Raw genomic sequence first — 18,118 nt, forward strand, 5'->3', positions numbered from 1 at the left:
TGCTCTGGTTTCCCAAGTGGCAGAAGAGTAGCCAGAACTACCTGCGTATGTCAAGCCTTTTCAAAGTGATATAAATGACCTGATCTTTAAAAAAAAGCATTTTAATGATTCAAAAGGACTCACTCTATCTTGAAATTGAAATTGTATCTGCCTTCTGCCTTAACGGCCACTTTTATTACTTTGAAATATCAATTAGCGTTTGAGGTGGTTCAACCAGTTAAAGTTTACTCAACAGAACTAGCTTAATCAGCTTTTAACACAAAGGTATTACCTATTGGGATTATCAATGGGAGTTCTGATTTAATATGGGATTGGTCTGGGTTTTGACAATGACCGTAAACCCAGAGTGCAATAATAGGGTTTCTGTATACATATTTATTCCTCTGTTCTTGCAACATATATATGACTATATTGTCAATCAATAATCAGACTGCGTGCGATTCAATTCCATTCAATGCAATCCAAACCTGAACGTAAGTGTGAAGGAAGTAATAGAAGGAACCTACCTCTACCTCTGAAAGAGGACGGACAAGATCGGAGTCGTGAAAATTCAAGGTGGGGTCATTGTATGTACAAGGTATCTTGCCTTGTTTGCCGTCCATTGACACAACAGCAGCAGCAGATGATGATTACTCCCACAACTCCACTTAATTGTTGCTTTTGCCGTCCATTGACACAACAGCAGCAGCAGATGATGATTACTCCCACAACTCCACTTAATTGTTGCTTTAGCCCTCCCTGTAGGTGTTTAATATAAAATCCATATGGAGAGAAGAGGCGGGATGAGGGCACTGCTATTGTTTAACATTGCGCGCTTGCTCCTGTAGCCACGGTACACCGTGTCAAATTCAATTCCACATTCAAAAACACATTCCAAGGGCGTCAATTACGCCATGATACGACGGTTGAGGATATAATATGTTTGAAGGTTTATCGGTTTTCACTTCCCAGTTACATAGCGTTCAAAGCAAAGTTAACGGCTTACCACCATAATCTTGGTGTTATTATATATGTTACATAAATTGTAAATAAAAGTAGGATGCAAGTTTCCTCTTGTTGCAAAATATAGCAATAGTTAATCTTTTGCAAAATACCCGAGGAATAGTTAAATTTTTATAAAATGAAAAGAAATGATATTTTAAGGTTTATGAAACTAAAAATAGTTTATGAGATCATTAGTTTCTTGTTTTTAGTTTTTTGCAATTCAATCTTTTTCCGATTCAAATTGATGATGAGCTGGCCCAACCTTCCAACAATCCCCTCGGTAAAAAGACAATGCCAAGACACTGATGCTAATATGTTCTCATAACTTTATTTGATGTCTTTGAATGCATCACATCCAAAATGAAATGTTTTTCCGATTCTACAGCGCCAGACCGTGCAAAATGTACACACCCGTTCTTCCCAAGCTTCTTTAGGCCTTTTCCACCGTCCTATTTCACACCAAAGTTGATATGAGTTGGTCCTTGATTGAGCAATAAGAACCTTTGTCGTCCACGAAATGCTAGCTCCAATGAACTCTTTTTGTTGTAGATCACACGTAGGGTTGAATTCCTCAATGTAATATTTCTTCTTTCTACCCAACTCTTTTCCCCATACCTTTTTACGAAACTTATCCATAACAAAATCCTTTAGCTCCTTGTTATTTGTGGGGCAAACATTGAGGTAGATATTCCATTTTTACATCCATGTGTAGTTTTGTTTCATCCATGTTTTCTTTCTTTCACTCATGCCTTCATTGAAGATAACATTAGGCCATCTACCTACTCCCATTTGCTCAATTCTTTTTAGATATATTATGAGCCGCACCATAGCAATTTCTTCAATGGGAGTTGCTCCTATTTCACTCAACATTATCTCATAAGGTACTGAACTTTTTATTTTGAACTTGCTCATGATCAAGCGTTTTTGGATTTTCTCAATTTGTTTCCATTTTGAAACGGGAGTGCTGCTAGCCCGCGATTCACACCCATATAGCATCACTGGACAAACTAGGAATCCAAAAAACACTTTAATCGTTTTTCAATCCCATAACTATGTCTCTCTACATTTGTTTTGAAGAGCATATAATGCTTTCCACCCTCCTAAAATTCCCTTTTTTCTGCAGTCCTCCCAATTGAGTTTGTTGTTGAAATCAATTCCAAGGTACTTGTACTCATTTACTTCTTCAAGAATGTTGTCTTCAAAGAAGAAAATATGTTGGCTCTGCTTCCTTTTATTACAAAAAAATCATTATTTTGGTTTTGCTAGTATTGATTTGCATCCCCACTGCTCTACAAAAATGCTCAAGGGCATATAAGTGCATTTGCAATTCATGGGACGATTTAGAAATCAGTACAATATCATCAACATACAAAAGAAGCTTTATCACAAACTCCCCCAACCAAACACCATCTCCACCTTGCAGATTTAGCCACTCTTCCAATTTATCAATAGTCTATGAGACTATTAGTTCCTTGTTTTTCGCTTTTTCCAATTCAAATTGATGATGAGCTGGCCCAACCTTCCAACAATGTCGTAGTCTAACCAGACTGTTTTTTTGCCCTAAAAATTATGGAAATTCTAGTGATATTTTGATCAAATCTCGGAGGAATTTTTCTAAATCCAAGTTACAGCTGTCAAAATTCAATATTTTGAGTGCCCTAGAGGTTTTTGATGGCGCTGAATCCATTTCCACCATCAAAAACATGGTTCAAACACTGCTACTACAAGATTTTGGGAAATTTTTTTGCTCGGATTCCAGCGACTTTTAACCGTCTGGGCAATTCCTCTGCCTCCATAGACGACTCCTCCAACAATCCTCTCACTAAAAAGACAATGCCAAGAAATTGATGCTAACATGTTCTCATAACTTTCTCTAATGTCTTTGAATTTAAGAATAAATTAGCTTAGATATATATTTGGTATTTTAAAAAAATAATTTAATTACCAATAATTATTAGATGGATGGTAGAATTTAATTTTCATGGAATGGAATAGTCTTGTTGCATCATTCTCCACGTTAGTATGGTAGGGATATGGTAATGTTCTCTCATGTTTAACTTTTTTGACTTGGTCAAATTACATAAAAATTATAAAAAATAAATAAATAATATATATAATAATAATATTAATAATTAAAGTGCCCACGGGGCTTTGGATTGATGGTGAATGGGTGCCTTGTTAAGGCACTCCTTGCGATAGGTCACTGGTTCAAATCCCCCGTGGGTACTTAGGTTAGTCTTAACTTAGAAAAAAAAAATATTAATAATTAAAGTAAAAGAGTTAATTTAGCATTGCTATTTTTGGACTCTAGATTTTAAATATAATATAATTGCCATCAATGTCAAAGAGGGAGATTATTGAGAAAAAGTTAAACATCGATGTCAAGTTAATTCATTGATAATAATAAATATCAAGTTCAAAGGAAACTTATTAGAATTATAGTTGTGTCAAGTTCAGAAAGATCTTGGTTAGTATGTTATCAGAGCCATGTCAATGTGTGTTGTTTCATAGCCGAATTCAAAGATACAGGTAATATCATTGAGTGCAATTCTAGTTCAGTTTCTTGGCTAGAATGCAGAAGCTACATGCTTGGTTGGATAGCCCTTTCATATCTCTAGAATGATATATGGCATTTAACTTATCTCCCATAGACTAAAGCGAAAATTGAATTTGAAGGGTAGTTTTACACATGGTAAATTTAAGCCAAACATATTGAATGATCTGGAGTACATTTAGAATGTGGGTTTTCTCATCACACTGCTTGGGAAATAACATTCGTACAAATAATCCAGTTCATGCAACTGCAAGTTGAGAATAATGTGATCACAAGGAAATTGGAAATAAAAAAGAAACAAGCAAATGAACGATTGAGAATCATATCTATGGGAAAGATTAACAACCTTAATTTGCAGCAGGATTTCGACATGCATTGAAATTTCAGTATGGGAGCTTGCATAATGGATCAAACATCGGACATCGCTTTGATCCGATGGCTGAGAAGTAATGTTGAATTCCAATGTGTACGGGGAGTAATGCGCAACCCACAACACGATATGATCCTAGGACACACAGAGGTTCAGATGAAAGGCTTAGGTTTAATAGCATAATATGGCTTGCATGAAGGCTAATCATCATTCCAGCATGTGACGAGATCCAACGATTAAGTTTGTTTTACATCGACAGTCTAGATTTGATATCAGACATCAACATGCAATGAAGATAAGATATAGTCTAATACCTAATACAATCCAACAGTGGAGAAGAATTAGTTTAACAATCTAGATTTCATATTGGATGTGAATAATAAGTTAACATGCAAACCCACACATGATGTGATCTGACGGATGCAAATGATTTGATAGGATGGCTTATGTCAACATCAAGAATTCTACGTGCTTGATCTATAATGGGTAAAATACATGCGACATTATGTTCAGATGCTGACAGAGCTTCACATGTTGTATCAGGTTGCAGTGATGTGGTTTAATCAATGACCTTGCAACCTCAAATGAAGACCCATGAAAATGATGCAATGATGATGTGGCTCACGTCAAGTGGAAGTCAGAGAGGGTTAAATCCTTGACTTAGGTTGCCGGAAAACAATTAAAGAACAATTCCAGACATCCATGATTCGACAATTGTAATATAAAATACCATTAACAAATATGGAAAAATCAGATCTAGCAGTTAATAAGAGAACGATATTAGTTGTATAAGAAAGAAATGTTGATCTTATTATTGGGGGTTTTGAAGATTAAAAAGTAGTTACTACAATCAAGAAAAGAAAAGGTAGTTTGTAGCGCGATGATAACAAAGGAGAAAAGAATGCAACCAGATCACAAAAGATGTTTAGAGATGTATCTGAAACGACGAACACAAGTGCAGAAGTCAGAGTCCACCCCAGATAGAAGAAAACAAAGTTATGGTCGAGTTATAAAGTAGTGATGAGGTCTAATATAAAGCATATGATTTAGGTTGTAGAAAAGAAACTCGAGGAAATATTGACCAGAAAAATAAGATTCCCAAGGAGATTTAATTGAATTAATGAATAGATGAAAGAATAGTACCGTCCAAAGCATTTGGAAAAATATAAAGAACTTCACACACTATTCCGGTCACTGGAATGGCACTGATCTCATCAATGCCTGGATTGAATGGGATAAAAGACATAAAGGTTCGAAGATTGTAAATCTACCCATTATTGTAAACTGGTCCATCTGGAAAGCTAGGAACCGAATGATCTTTGAAGACAAGCTCATTCACTGGCCTTTATTCGAGGCTGGTATCATCTCTGCGTTTAGAGAGCTCCCGGACCTGCCTCCCCCAAAAATCCGGCGGCCAAATCCTCCCCTATCATTGATCAGGGTACTCCTTGGGCATTTTTTGACGGAGCCGCAAATGTGCAAAGCTGTGGGGGCGTTTTCATTTTGCACATAACAAATCAACATCTCTACAAAATAAAAGCGGGATTGGGGGCTGGATCAAATAATTATGCTAAGCTTATCACTTTGCGCCATCTACTTCATTTTGCATTAAGCCATCACTGCACTAGCATCAACATATTCGGGGATTCACAAATTATCATAAATTGGTTCAATGACATTTCCACATGTCACATGCACACACTCAGCATCATACTAAATGAAGTTCTTGAGCTCAAAGCGGCATTTAACAATATTATTGTTTCTCACATCTACAAGGAACATAACAAAGATGCTAATAAACTGTCCAAGGAGGCCGCACTGATGGACCAAGGCGTTTGGGAGATCACGGAGATTCTGGACCAGCATGAACAAAAAATTTATCATCGCCCTTATATAGACTCGGGATACCCTACAACGGGTCTTCATTCTACTTAAAAAGAACATACAGGAATATGGCAGCAGCATTATTTTGATAGCTCTTTTTTGTAACAGACTGATGGATGCCGAAAAGGCTATAATTTTATAAACAACTCTAACACTAATACCCTGCGTGGTATAACCGAACAGCAAAATCTAGAAATTTTTGTAAAATGTACAGATGTACAGAGACTATGGCATATGCGAAAGGCATCTACATATGTAATTTTTCATATTAATGAAATATTACGGATTTTTCCAGTGGAAAAAAAAAGAAAGAATAGTCGGTTGCAAAAGAATGTATCATAGATATGAACACTTGAGTAACGTTGAAAAAAATAAAATGATTAAAGAACATATTATAAATCCATATTTGTAAGGTTATTTAATTAAATTGAAGAAACTGTGGAAACATGTAATTTCAAAGTAAGGAGAGACAAAGCTGTGATTTGAAAAACTATACCAATTATATCTCAACAAAATTACTACAGGTCTAAGTTTGAAAATTGATGAAAGAGGGATATGAAAATTTGTACAAGTGGGTGCTTACATATTGAGGGGTTGAAGCCTCTTTTAGTTTAGTGCCTATAAAAACCAGGGATTTGGTGCTTCCTACAGGTTGGTACCTATAAACAAGTGGAATCAAAACCTTCAAGAAGTTGGTGCTTGCACAAATCAATGGTTTTGGTGCCTCTTGCAAGTGAGTGCTTGCAAATAAGGGAGTTGGTTTTTCCTTCTAGTTGGTGCCAATAAATTTGATGTAACAACGTATTGAAGCTTGCATTAAGAACAAAAAGAAGATTTATGGTTTTCTCCCTTTACGAGTTGTTGCCGCTGTGACAACACCCTCCAAAATTTAATCTACACTTGAATTTTGGAGCTTACTATGGATCTTGTGATCATTTGTTCCATAGTCATTTTATGGTTGATTAATGCTTTGTCAAGTGTTTGAGTCTTCTTCTGAGATTGTTAGTGTTGAAGTCACATGCTCAATTTCCAACAAGTTCATGAGCGCATTATTTTATGCAAGCTTGAACAGGCATAGTACAAGTCGATCAAGATAGTGTTTGTGCAATGTTCAACATATGTCGATAGTCAGTGCACACTTTCATTGAAATTCACTCACTTTTAGTTGTGATTGTACTTCTATTTCGATAAGTTTTTCAAACTGTCGCTTTTGTGCGCCTTCGCTTTTGCAAGTGTCACTTTCATGTTTATGACTATCACTTTTTCTTGTTTTCACTTTAATAAGTATCATTTTCATGTTATCTTCGCTCTAGAATGTGTTGTTTTCAATTTTGTTTGTATTTTGCAAGTGTCGTTTGCACTTTTCTCTTACTGTCGCAAGTGTCATCTTTTGGGCATGGGAAGTGTCGCGCATCGTAAAAGCATATTTTTGGTTCATTTCAAGTGGGAAATCTGGTGCCAATGAATCTTATTTGTCATATATACATGTATTAGGCCCATTCCCAAATTTTTATGCATTGTCACACAAGTGTCGCCAATGTCATCGTAAAGTGTATCTTAAGTGTCGCACTTGGAGGAAATTGTTGTATTATTGTCACATTGAGGGGATCATGTTGTTCTTGGGTATTGAATGATCAATATTATGTCTTCGATTGTTCTGAGTGTGCGATCATGTTCAATTTTTACCCTTGCTCACTTTGACCTCACTAATCCCGCACTTAGTCAAATCCTGGAAGGTTCTTTCTCGAGCAAATTGACTTCACTTAGCTCTCTAGAACTGTACACTACGCAATATCAACCCTTAAGCTTAGCCTTTTCCTCTTGGAACTACACAATGCACAATTCATGTCTCCCAAAACTATGCACTGCATAGTCTCAATGCTCAACCCTGGCCCCTTGAGCTCCACAACTACGCAGATCAACCTCCCAATTAACCTTCTTCTATGTGTTGCACAGTGTCAAGCCTCAAGCTTCTAGCCTTCCTCCTTGAAATGCATAACTATGTAATCCCTAGGCCTCTCTCTCTCTTGAAATGTGTAATGGGAAACTTCAAGCCTAAAGATTGACTCCTTAAGCTCCTCCTGCCTAAGCCTCCTTGAACTGCGTACTGCGCAGTCTCAAGCCTCAGTCCTTCCTCTTGGCCTCTAGAAAGATGCACTACACAATCCATGAGCTTGTCTCTCAGTCCAGCACCCAGTTCCAACTGAGTCATTGATTTTCATGAAGCATGTTAGGCTATGAGTTTATCAGACTAATGATGTCTCTTCATGAGTGGTTTTCAGTTGCAGGTATTATATCTTGTCATGGTAGGATGAATATGGAGGAGAAAAAAAGGATACCATGCTAGGAGACACTTGTGAAGCTGAAAAGATAAGATGGTCATCAAGAGAGAAGATGAAGGAACATCAAATTACGACAGAAGACCAACTATCAGGACCACATGAAGATTCCATACCATTTAGCCACTTTGAGAGTGAAGATGAAGAAAAAATCAGATCTGTCATGAATGTGAAGTACTAAACATACCTCTCATGGATATTGAAGACAAAGCAACAATAGAAGCAGCTTGGCATTACCACTTCATCATGGAGTCCAGGTAATCATTGTCAGGTTATGACTTGTACCTATGCCATCACAATGTCATTTATTTCCATGTGTCTTGCCACATTATTTGTGGATATAATGATGTAATTATCAAAAGGAAAGGACAAAATGTAATGTGTGGAAGTCCAAGAGTCATATGTTCAATATGAAAATTCACATAGTAATATATGGACTCTTTAGGAAAAGTACAAAGTCATATAGAGGTTCAAAGGTCACATTAGAAGTCTAAGAGTCATGAGGGAAGATCAAGAGTCATGGGGATATGAAAGGTCATTCCTCTTGTTATAAATACACTCTCATAACTCAAACAAGGGGATTTGGAGGCTTAGCCTTTGGAAAGCTAGCATTGGCTTCTCTGGCTTGGCATAGGAGAGAATATCATTCTTTGGAGAAGCAAGAAGTGACTTAATGTTCCACTGTTGGAGCTAATGGCTCACCATTGTAACTGTGTACTTGGATATTTCACTCATAATTAGAAGCTCTATGAGCCAAAACATTTTCATGCATGTATCATGAATGTAGTAAGACTATTCTTTGTATGTTTGCGGTATATGTTTTATTCACATGTACTGACGAAATTGAACTATTTCGATGGATTTGGTACTTATCTTGTTGAAAGTGTGTTGTATTTTCTTTACTATTCGTTGTGTCTATGTGAACTACTTCGCTATATAACTAATGAAACTTTCCTTGCTCTTGTGTGTCTCTCTTAGGAGAGTACTATTACTTTCCTTCTAGAGGCCCACTTTTATTTCCCTCTCGTGAGAATCTTCGTTTACACAGTGCAATTGGCAATTCATAGTGTCAACTTATTTGTTAATTCCAAAGGTTTTATGCATAGTCTCTTATGTACTTCATTGTACGCAAGGCAAACCTTAGAGCTATGGTAGCCAGTCCAATACTTCGAATGGTGATCCTACTCCAAATTGTGTGAGGTCTAGTTGGAACTTCACATCAAGGAGACCCCCTTGGTTGATGGATTTCCAGCACCATCAACAAATGGTACCAGAAGGAGGGCTAGCTGACAAGTTGTGCCCATTGAGTTTGTTTTGAACCTCTTATCTTGAATGGCTCATCCCAAAATCATACTTCTGGGGTGTTTTTTCCAATAGATCCGATGAAAACAAAATTATCCCTGATGAACTTTTTTATGAATTTTCTCAATTCAAGTTTGATGGTGTGGGTGATACATTCGTAGTCGAGCATGCATATATATTTCTTAAGTTTTGTGAATATTATGAGATCAGATGTGAAGATGTGGCTTATGTGATTTTATTCCTCACGCTTGAAGGTCGAGTTAACTGATGGTGTCATACCCTACCACTCATTTCCATTCATTCTTTTGAACACCTCATCAAGGAGCTTCATTTAGAATTGGATAGGTATGATTAATAGGATATCCTTAAAATAATTAATCAACTAATAATGAAATATAATGAATCAATTGATGATTTTGCTAATCAATTCCTTCACCTTTGTTATGAATTTCTTGAAGAAGATACAGATTCAGATTTTTTTAAACAAAAGTTTGAGCATTTGGTTCATATCTCTTTACATGGTGAGTCTAAACCTTCTAATCAGTAAGCTCTCCCAACTTCTCAAACACATGAGACACTACTAATTTCAAAGGAGGGACCTATTATTCCTTTCATTCCTTGTCCTCCTCCTTTTTTAGTGCCTTATATTGAACCTATTCAAATCAAAAAAATATGAAAATCAGATTGTCGGTCCATCTCTTCAACCTTCATCCACCTCTCACGATTCAAATCTAGTTGAGCAAACCTTGGAATGGTTCATGGAGCTTAGGGTGAAGACTAATCCTTCCATTCCTCAAGATGATTCTAGCATTCTTAACCTCACTCTTGAATCTAGTTCCATTGAAAGTATTATTTCTTCAAGGGTCATCTATCATCCTCTATCATCTACATGCCATGACTCTTTGTACCATGATCCTCTTGATCAATCTATTGCACCAACTAGTTCTTCACACTCTCTTGATTTTCAAGTTGCTTGTTCAAATAGCGATTAAGTACAAGGTGGTCATATTGCACAAGGAGAGGAGTAGAAAGGTGAAGAAGCTTTTGATCTCTCTTTCCTCTTTCAAAACCCTCTATGTCAAGATGTTATGTTGTCATTCTTGTATGCTTGTCAATTTGCTAATCTCGGTAGTCAATCAAATGAAGTTAATTTACTTAAATCTATAGTCTTGGGAAAAAATCATTCTGATGATCATGCTTACATTGATATATGTGATGATGAACCCCCAAGTGTACCAACTTATCTTTCGATTTCTCAAAAATATTTTGATTTGAAATACTTTGATCCAGAATCCAATTCAGTCAAAGAATATGTTCTTATGTGAACCTCCTCTTCATCTCACTATCCCTTGTGCTTTACTATTTATAATGCATCAACCTATAATAAAGATACTCCATGCTCTCCAAGTTCTTCATCTGATGAGTTAACTTTTCAATTGACATAAGGTAGTGAGGTTATCCATTATGAAAAGGGAAAAAATCAAATCATTGAGTATCTCTTCTACACCTTACCATTTCTATTTTTTGCATGAAGAAAATGATTTTGTCCAAGTTACTCATGAAATTTGTCCAGTATATTTATCTTTACGTGTGCATTTATAAGAATATTTAGACTTGAGCAATCTGGTTGTTGAAATTGTAAAATCTTGTCAAAGCGGTGATAGAGACGGATACCATCCAGTTAGTAGTGGCCCTATTGAAATTACCGGTAGTAGCTATCCACATACCATGAGTGATTTGATTCAATCTACAAAATGTGATTCTACAATCCTTGAAAGTTTTGGGACTTGTCAAGAAGTCGAGGAACATCAACCTTCGTTGATGGTTATGTCAGGATATCGTGACTTGTAAGATCCCCAAACTAAGTTCGATCTGGTTTTTTTCGTAAAATTATTTTATTTGCATGGTTTCACTGGATGTAAATTCCATCTTGAAAGAATTTTGGTATTTCGGCTTTAGTCCTTCTAACTTTCAAGATTTGGTTATTGATCAGATTCAATATTTTATTTCAGTTGCTTCATCTCCATGCAAGGCTCTTGTACTTAACTCAGGTATGGAGTGTGTATCTCTCATAGAAGCACAAAACTGTGTAGTCGATCATTTCAAAGATTATATTTGGCTAGAGGAATCACGTCTATCAGTTACTTTCCATAATAGTCAGCTCCTGGTTTTTCTTGTGAATGTTGTACTACCAATCATTTTTGCACCAAAAATCCTCTTGAGTATTATTTAATGCTTGAGTTATTTGGTGAAACAATCTCCTCTTTTTCATCCACTACATCCTGATTGGTTTCATGTATTTGCTATACTGGCATTCATTTTCAATTATTTCGATGATTATGATGCTAGTACAATTTGTCACCAGCTACAAGGGAATGGTTTGTTACATTCATCACACGAGGAAGATGATTCTATTATTCAAAGCATTTGAAAAACTAATCAAACTAACCTATCCTTATTGTCTTATAATAGAGATTCTTATGCTTTAATTAGTCCATCTAATAAAAATTCTAGTCTTAATGACTATCATTTAATTTATCATTTTCTCACCAACATATCCGATGACAATTGTTCTACATCCTATGATCTTTATGGTTTGTCATCTCCATATTCGGACACTTATCAAGAAGTTGAGGCACTTCAACCCTCATTGATGGTTATGTCAGGGCCTCACTATCTTCACAAGCCTTTTGAACATGATTAGATTCATTTTCCCTCACAAGATTCTCATCCTGGCCCCATACCTTTAATTGAAAATTCATCTTTTGAGCGATTTCAGGGTTTTCAAGAGAATTGTTTCAAATTTCATGATCCAATCCATGATCAATTTCAAGTATCATACTTAGAAAGCCCTTTTGATAATAAATTTCTTTGATCTTTTCTCATGTTAGCTAAGGAGGACAGTAAATATGAAGATGCATTCACAAGAAGCTTTCGAGGTTGGTTTGATTATGGTTTTCACCAAAAAGTTAAGATTGCAAGTTGGTTAGAAGTAGTGGCTATGGAATATATTTTTTCTAACAGGAAAGACCTTCAATTTGTTGTGCAAGTTATTCGAGATCTTATATTTTCTATTGCACATTTTCTTATATCTGTTTTAATTTCTCATATATTTTTGTATGCAGGTCGGGAGCAGTTACAGTGGCTACATTGGAAATTTCATTATACTTGACCTTGACCTTCTAGCTTGTTAAGTTAGGAGTAGGTCTAATTGCATACTAGTCTCCTTTGCACACTCATCCTACACTCGCTCTTTGTAGTATTTCTTGTGTTTTCTTACTTTTGTCTCGTATCCTGTTTTCGATTTAGCTTCCATTTGCTTTTTCCTTTTGATTTCATTTCCCTGTTGTGCCTTGTCTCTTATTTTGTGTTTTGTTTAATACGACTTTACATGAAGGATGTTCCCTTTGGCTTCAAATACAAAGTGGAAAAGTTTGAAAATTGAAATTGTGACGATGAACAATACTTGGATTATGTGTTAGCCTCTTCTCTATCTTGGTTTTATATCTTTTGGCCAATGATGTTTTAATGTAAAATGTGATCCTTTCATGAGAAAAGCTTTGTGTAGAACCACAATACTCGTATCTATTTTAGGAACCTCATTTCTAAGCTCGGTGTTGTAATGTTTCATTGTTTTGCATGTTGATCCAATCAAGTAGAGAAGGACAAGGGCAAAATCTTAATGAGCAAACTCATATCAGAGGTTTTATATATGCTTCTCCGAAGGAACAACCTCTTTTTCTCTCAATAATTCAAGATCCCTCTTCCACCCCATGAAATAAATAAGTGTCAAAGCACAATCCTATAAAAATAAATAAATAAAGGGTGAAATAAGATAACGGCTTCCTACACAGGAAGGTGAAGTAAGTAACTTCACTGGGGTACTGTCCAGGCTCACTAGCAATGAAGTAATTCTTGTGTTCCTATAGTGACTTTGTTGGGGTATTGCCCAGGCCTGCTGGCAATGGAGCAACACTAGAAATGAAAACTCATACTCTGAATATCTTAATCTCGTGAATTACATTACCCTTATCCTAAATCAAAACATTATGATATGGTTGACCTAATGAATGTGTTCAACCGAAAAAGAGATGAAGGGGACCATATCTATAACCGGGTTAAGTGGGGAAGCCAGAGTAACCCACACAATGAATCAATATTTCCTGCGAAATTGGACCTTGTGCATAAATCTAGACCAAGGCAGAGAAGTTGGTGTTCTACCACTGTGTCACCAAGTGTTGTCATTGCGACAACACTCTCCAAAATTTGGTCTACACGTGAATTTTGGAGCCTACTGTGGATCTTGCGATAATTCATTCCATAGTTATTTTATGGTCTATTGATGCTTTGTGAAGTGTTTGAGTCTTCTTCTCATATTGTAATTATTGAAGTCACCTGCTCACACATGCTTAGTCCGTAACAACTTCATGAGCATTTTATTTTATGTAAGATTGAACATGCTTAACACAATTCCATCAAGATAGTGTTGTGTAATGTTCAACCTATGATGAGTTTTTCAAATTGCCGCTTTCATGTTTACGAATCTTTATTTTGCTTGTTTTAACTTTAATAAGTGTCATTTTAATGTTATCTTTGCTCTGACAAGTGTCATTTTTAATGTCATTTTCATTTTGTAAGTGTTGTTTGCATTTTTCTCTTACTATTGCAAGTGTCATCTTTTGGGCATGGGAAGTGTCGTGCATCATAAAAGCAGAGTTGTGTTTCATTTCAAGGGGTAACTTTTGTGCCAATGAGTCCTATTTATCATATAGGCATGTACTAGACCCATTCCCAAATCTTTATGCACTGTCACACAAGTGTCGTCACTATCGTCGCAAAGTGTATCTTAAGTGTTGCACTTGGAGGAATTGGTTGTATTGTCGTTGCATTGAGGGGATCATGTTGTTCTTGGGTACTGAGTTATCAAATGTTATGTCATTGATTGTTCTAAGCGTGTGATCATGTTCAAGTTTTACCCTTGATCACTTTGACCTCACTAATCCTACACTTAGTCAAATCCTGGAAAGTTCTTGCTCGAGCAAATTGACTTCACTCAGCCCTCTAGAATTGTGCATTGCATGGTCTCAACCCTCAAGCTTAGCCCTTTCCTCTTTGAACTGCACCATGTGCAGTTCCTGCCTCCCATAACTGCACATTGCACAGTCTCAATGCTCAACCCTGGCCCCTTTAGCTCCACAACTACACAGATAAACCTCCCAATTAGCCTTCTTCTACGTGCTACGCAGTGTCAAGCCTCGAGCTTTTAGATTTCCTCCTTGAAATGCACAACTACACAATCCCTAGGCCTCTCTCCCTCCTGAACTGTGTAGTGGGAAACTTCAAGCCTAAAGATTGCCTCCTTAAGCTCCTCAACTGCGTAGTCATCCTGCCTATGCCTCCCTTAACTATGCACTGCGTAGTCTCAAGCCTCATTCCTTCCTCCTAACCTCTGGAACTACGCACTCTGTAATCCTTCAGCCTGTCTCTCAATCCAGCACCCAGTTCCAGGTCAATCATTGATTTTCATGAAGCATGTTAGACTAGGAGTTTATCATAATGATGTTGTCTCATCATGAGTGGTTTTCAGTTGTAGGTATTATATCTTGTCATGATAGGATGATGATGGAGGAGGAGAAGAAGGATACCATGCTAGGAGACACTTGTGAAGCTAAAAAGATAAGATGATCATCAAGTGAGAAGATGAAGGAACACCAGATTATGACAGAAGATCAAAGATCAAGACCACATGAATATTCCATACCATTTAGCCCCTTGGAGGGTGAAGATGAAGAACAAAGCAAATATTTCATGAAGATTAAGTATTGAACATACCTCTCATGAATATTGAAGACAAAGTAGCAAGAGAAGCAGCTTGGCATTGCCACTTCATCATGGAGTCCATGTCATCATTGTCAAGTTGTGACTTGTACTTGTGCCATCACAATGTCATGTGTGTCCATGTGTCTTGCCACATTATTTGTGGATATAATGATGTAATTATCAAAAGGAAAGGAAAAAATGTAATGTGTGGAAGTCCAAGAGTCATATGTGGAATATGAAAAGTCACATAGTCATATATGGACAAAAGAGTCTTTAGGAAAATTCCAAAGTCATATAGAAGTTCAAAGGTCACATTAGAAGTCTAAGAGTCATGAGGGAAGCTCAAGAGTCATGGAGATATGAAAGGTCATTCCTCTTGTTATAAATACACCCTCATAACTCAAGCAAAGGGATTTTGGAGGCTTAGCCTTTGGAAATATAGCCTTGGCTTCTCTAGCTTGCCATATAAGAGAAGATCATTCTTTAGAGAAGTAAGAAGTGGCTTAATGTTCCACTATTGGAGGTAGTAGCTCACCATTGTAACTGTGTACTTGGATCTTTCACTCATAATCAGAAGCTTGATGAGTTAACACATTTTCATTCATGTATCATGAATTTAACACGAATTTAATAAGGCTATTATTTGTATGTTTGTGATAAGTGTTTTGTTCACATGTACTAAGAAAATTGAACTATTTTAGTGGCTTTGGTACTTATCTTGTTAAATGTGTGTTGTATTTGCTTTATTGTTTGTTGTGTCTATGTGAACTACTTCGCTAGATAAATAGAAACCTTTCCTTTCTCTTATGTGTCTCTCTTAGGATAGTACTATTACTTTCCTTCTAGAGGCTCACTTTTATTTCCCTTTCGTGAGAGTCTCAATTTACACATTGCAATTGGTGTTTCAGAGTGTCAACTTGCTTGTTGATTCAAAAGGTTATGTGCGTACTCTCTTATGTGATTCATTGTAGCCAAGGAAAACCTTAGAGTTATGGTAATCGTGTCAATACTTCGGATGGGGCTCCTACTCTAAACAATGTGAGGTCTAGTTGGGACTTCACATCAGGGAGACCCCCTTGGTTGATAGATTTCCAACACTGTCAACACGGGTTTCCACATAAACATCTTTTCTCATGTGTATCTATAGCTTGAATTATAGTATTGTGGTGTTATTTTTTATTGTGATTTTAATAATTTCAAAAATTGTTGTTGTTGTTGTTGTTGTTTTTTTTTTTTTTTTTTTTTTTTTTTTTTTTTTTTTTTTTTTTTTTCCAGTGGAAAAATCGGTAACTTTTTATTTAAAAAATGAAAAGTTACACTAGCAGATGCTTGAAGCATTTCCATAAGACGCCCATTGGGCTCGAGTGCTTTTGCACCCCACGCAACGTTACAAAGCTAACGTGCAGATGAAGAAGAAGAAAGGGAAAAAAAGAGAAAAAAAAGAGGAGGCAAGAAAAACTGAGTTCGGTCACACTTCAAGTTTTTCTTCCCTTTTTCTTTTCGACCTTGCGCCACTCTCCTTGGGTGGGCTCGATCGAAGCTATGACTAACTGTGTTTCTGCTTTCTGAGATCCTGCTTCCTTGTCTGAATCCGAGGTATCTGAGTGGTGATGCCGTTTGATCCCTCCCATGCTCTGATCCTCGTTTGCCTTCTCTGCCTGATTTGGATGACGCTGTAAAGCCTTGTTGTCTGATGTAGTTTCCTTCTGTGTCTCCATTTCTTGGGATACCTCAGCATTCCCTGCGGGGGTATCTTCCTCTTCTGCTTCTGATTCTTCGTCTTCTGAGTTATGGGGAGAAAATTGCCATCCTTTCCTCTGCTTCCCTTTCTGCTTTCTTTTACTGTTTGCTTTCTTGGCTTCTGGACATGTGCTTTGCAGGTGCCCTGTTTGCCTGCATAGCCTGCATCTGAAAGCTGTGTTTTCGTAGTCTAGTGCTTGCAGCCAATTTTGTTGTTTGTAGATCAGCCTTATGTTGTCTGGCAGCCCTTTACTTAGATCTACTTCCACACAAATGCGTGCAAAAGTGTAGACCCTTTCATCAATCCTCTCCAGATCTGTTTTGATGTATTTCCCTATGTTGTTCCCAATTCCTTCCAAAACTCGTTCACTCCAAAAGTGAAGGGGAAGGTTGTATAGACGGACCCAGACCGACACTTTGGATACAGTCATTTTGTTTGGATTGAAATCTGGAAACCATGGAGTCATGAACAACCCCGACGTTCCCCAGAACCAAGGTCCAACATTGATGATTGTGTCTCTGACTTCCCTGGATGCAAATCTAACTATGAAAAACCCCTTGGAGCATAAATGTATATCACATTCCATGGTCCAATTGGTGAAAATCCAGTGAAATAGATCCGATGGTTTTGGCCAAAAACTGTTGAAGCGACAGATTAGAGCCTGCGTATCATAAGACTTAACGAAATCATCAAGCCCTGTAGAATCAAGGTTAAGGGCTGGAGTTTTCCCTAGCTGATCTACTATGTATGGTCTGGATATATATCCGCCTTGATCTGGAGAGGACCCTGAATCTCTGTTACCTTGTAGAATGTTCTTGTAGGAGAACCCTCCCTTGGGTTGATGTTGAGATGCTGTCTTTTTCCCCTTGTCTCCTCCTGAGAAGCTTGGCTGTCCCTGAGGCAGAGCTCCTCCTCTCAGCCTGAGGTTTAAAACAATGGTTTTTTCTGGACTAATCTCATAGCTTCCCAAAGTTCTACTGTCCTGGAGAGACCACCTACCACTGACCAAATGTTGGATCTGAACAAGATATCCGGTCAAAGCCCAAATTTGTTGTTTCAGCTGCATGATAGTGCTTCCTGCATGTACCCATACTATACAGGATTTCCCTTCAGGGGTTTTAATA

The 18,118-nt window shown here is 37.1% G+C and overlaps 2 protein-coding genes across 4 annotated transcripts in view; both read right to left on the minus strand.

Moving 5' to 3' along the window:
- Nucleotides 1-909, minus strand: part of LOC149167888 (ARM repeat superfamily protein) — a 295,116-nt gene extending 294,207 nt beyond the window's left edge. Inside the window, exon 1 of one of the 3 annotated variants that reach the window (XM_089433231.1) lies at nucleotides 513-909. In XM_089433231.1, coding sequence (XP_089289357.1) covers nucleotides 513-602 — 90 coding nt within the window. In that variant the 5' untranslated portion in view covers nucleotides 603-909. Of the gene's footprint in view, nucleotides 1-506 lie in introns of all 3 variants that reach the window. The other 2 variants (XM_089433232.1, XM_089433230.1) reach the window with 2 other exon arrangements.
- Nucleotides 910-5,621: 4,712 nt separating this feature from the next.
- LOC149167889 (uncharacterized) overlaps nucleotides 5,622-18,118 on the minus strand; it is a 29,422-nt gene continuing 16,925 nt past the window's right edge. Inside the window, exon 3 of the mRNA XM_089430620.1 lies at nucleotides 5,622-5,762. Coding sequence (XP_089286746.1) covers nucleotides 5,622-5,762 — 141 coding nt within the window. The remainder of the gene's footprint in view (nucleotides 5,763-18,118) is intronic.

This window comes from Pinus tabuliformis, chromosome 5_1 (genome assembly GCF_031772625.1).
Source record: "Pinus tabuliformis cultivar Carrire ecotype Pingquan chromosome 5_1, CPIR1, whole genome shotgun sequence".
Classification (NCBI taxonomy): domain Eukaryota; kingdom Viridiplantae; phylum Streptophyta; class Pinopsida; order Pinales; family Pinaceae; genus Pinus; species Pinus tabuliformis.